A 534-nucleotide genomic window follows, 5' to 3' on the forward strand; every position below is an offset into this window, starting at 1 on the left:
ATGGTCATTGGGACGTTTAACATGAGAATGTGGTGGGTATGTGTTTCCTTGGAGTATGATTTGATTCAGATCACTAAAGCAATCCTCGAGGATACCACAAGCAAAGTTTGCACACTGTCAAATCTCGACTTTATTAAAAGGCAATTGAAAAAGATGATGGGGAAGTTTTTGCTCGTACTGGACGATATGTGGAATGAGAGTCCAAGTGATTGGGATGCCATGAAATTTCTTTTTAGCTTTGCAGCACCTGGGAGTAGGGTTTCGGTAACTGCTCGAAGTAAGACTATTTCATCCATTGTTACCACTAATGGTGATCTTACTTGTTTTTCGCCAACTACTTTGTCTAAGGAGGATTGTTGGGAAATTATCAAGAAAAAACTGAAAACAGAAGTAGATAATCGTGAAGATTTGAAAGCTATTGGCTTACAGTTAGCAGAGAAGTGTAAAGGCCTTCCTTTGGCGGCCACAATGATTAGAGATGCCTTGCATCTCAAATCAAAAGAGGTAGAGTGGGATGGGCTGCTGAAACTTTAG

General features: G+C 40.3%; 1 protein-coding gene across 1 annotated transcript; it reads left to right on the forward strand.

Annotated features, from left to right (window-relative positions):
• On the forward strand, positions 1-534 carry LOC133737140 (putative disease resistance RPP13-like protein 1). The gene has a single exon (XM_062164756.1). It carries the CDS (start codon positions 1-3, stop codon positions 532-534), a length of 534 nt encoding a protein of 177 aa, XP_062020740.1.

This window comes from Rosa rugosa, chromosome 3 (assembly GCF_958449725.1).
Source record: "Rosa rugosa chromosome 3, drRosRugo1.1, whole genome shotgun sequence".
In the NCBI taxonomy this organism is placed as follows: Eukaryota; Viridiplantae; Streptophyta; class Magnoliopsida; order Rosales; family Rosaceae; genus Rosa; species Rosa rugosa.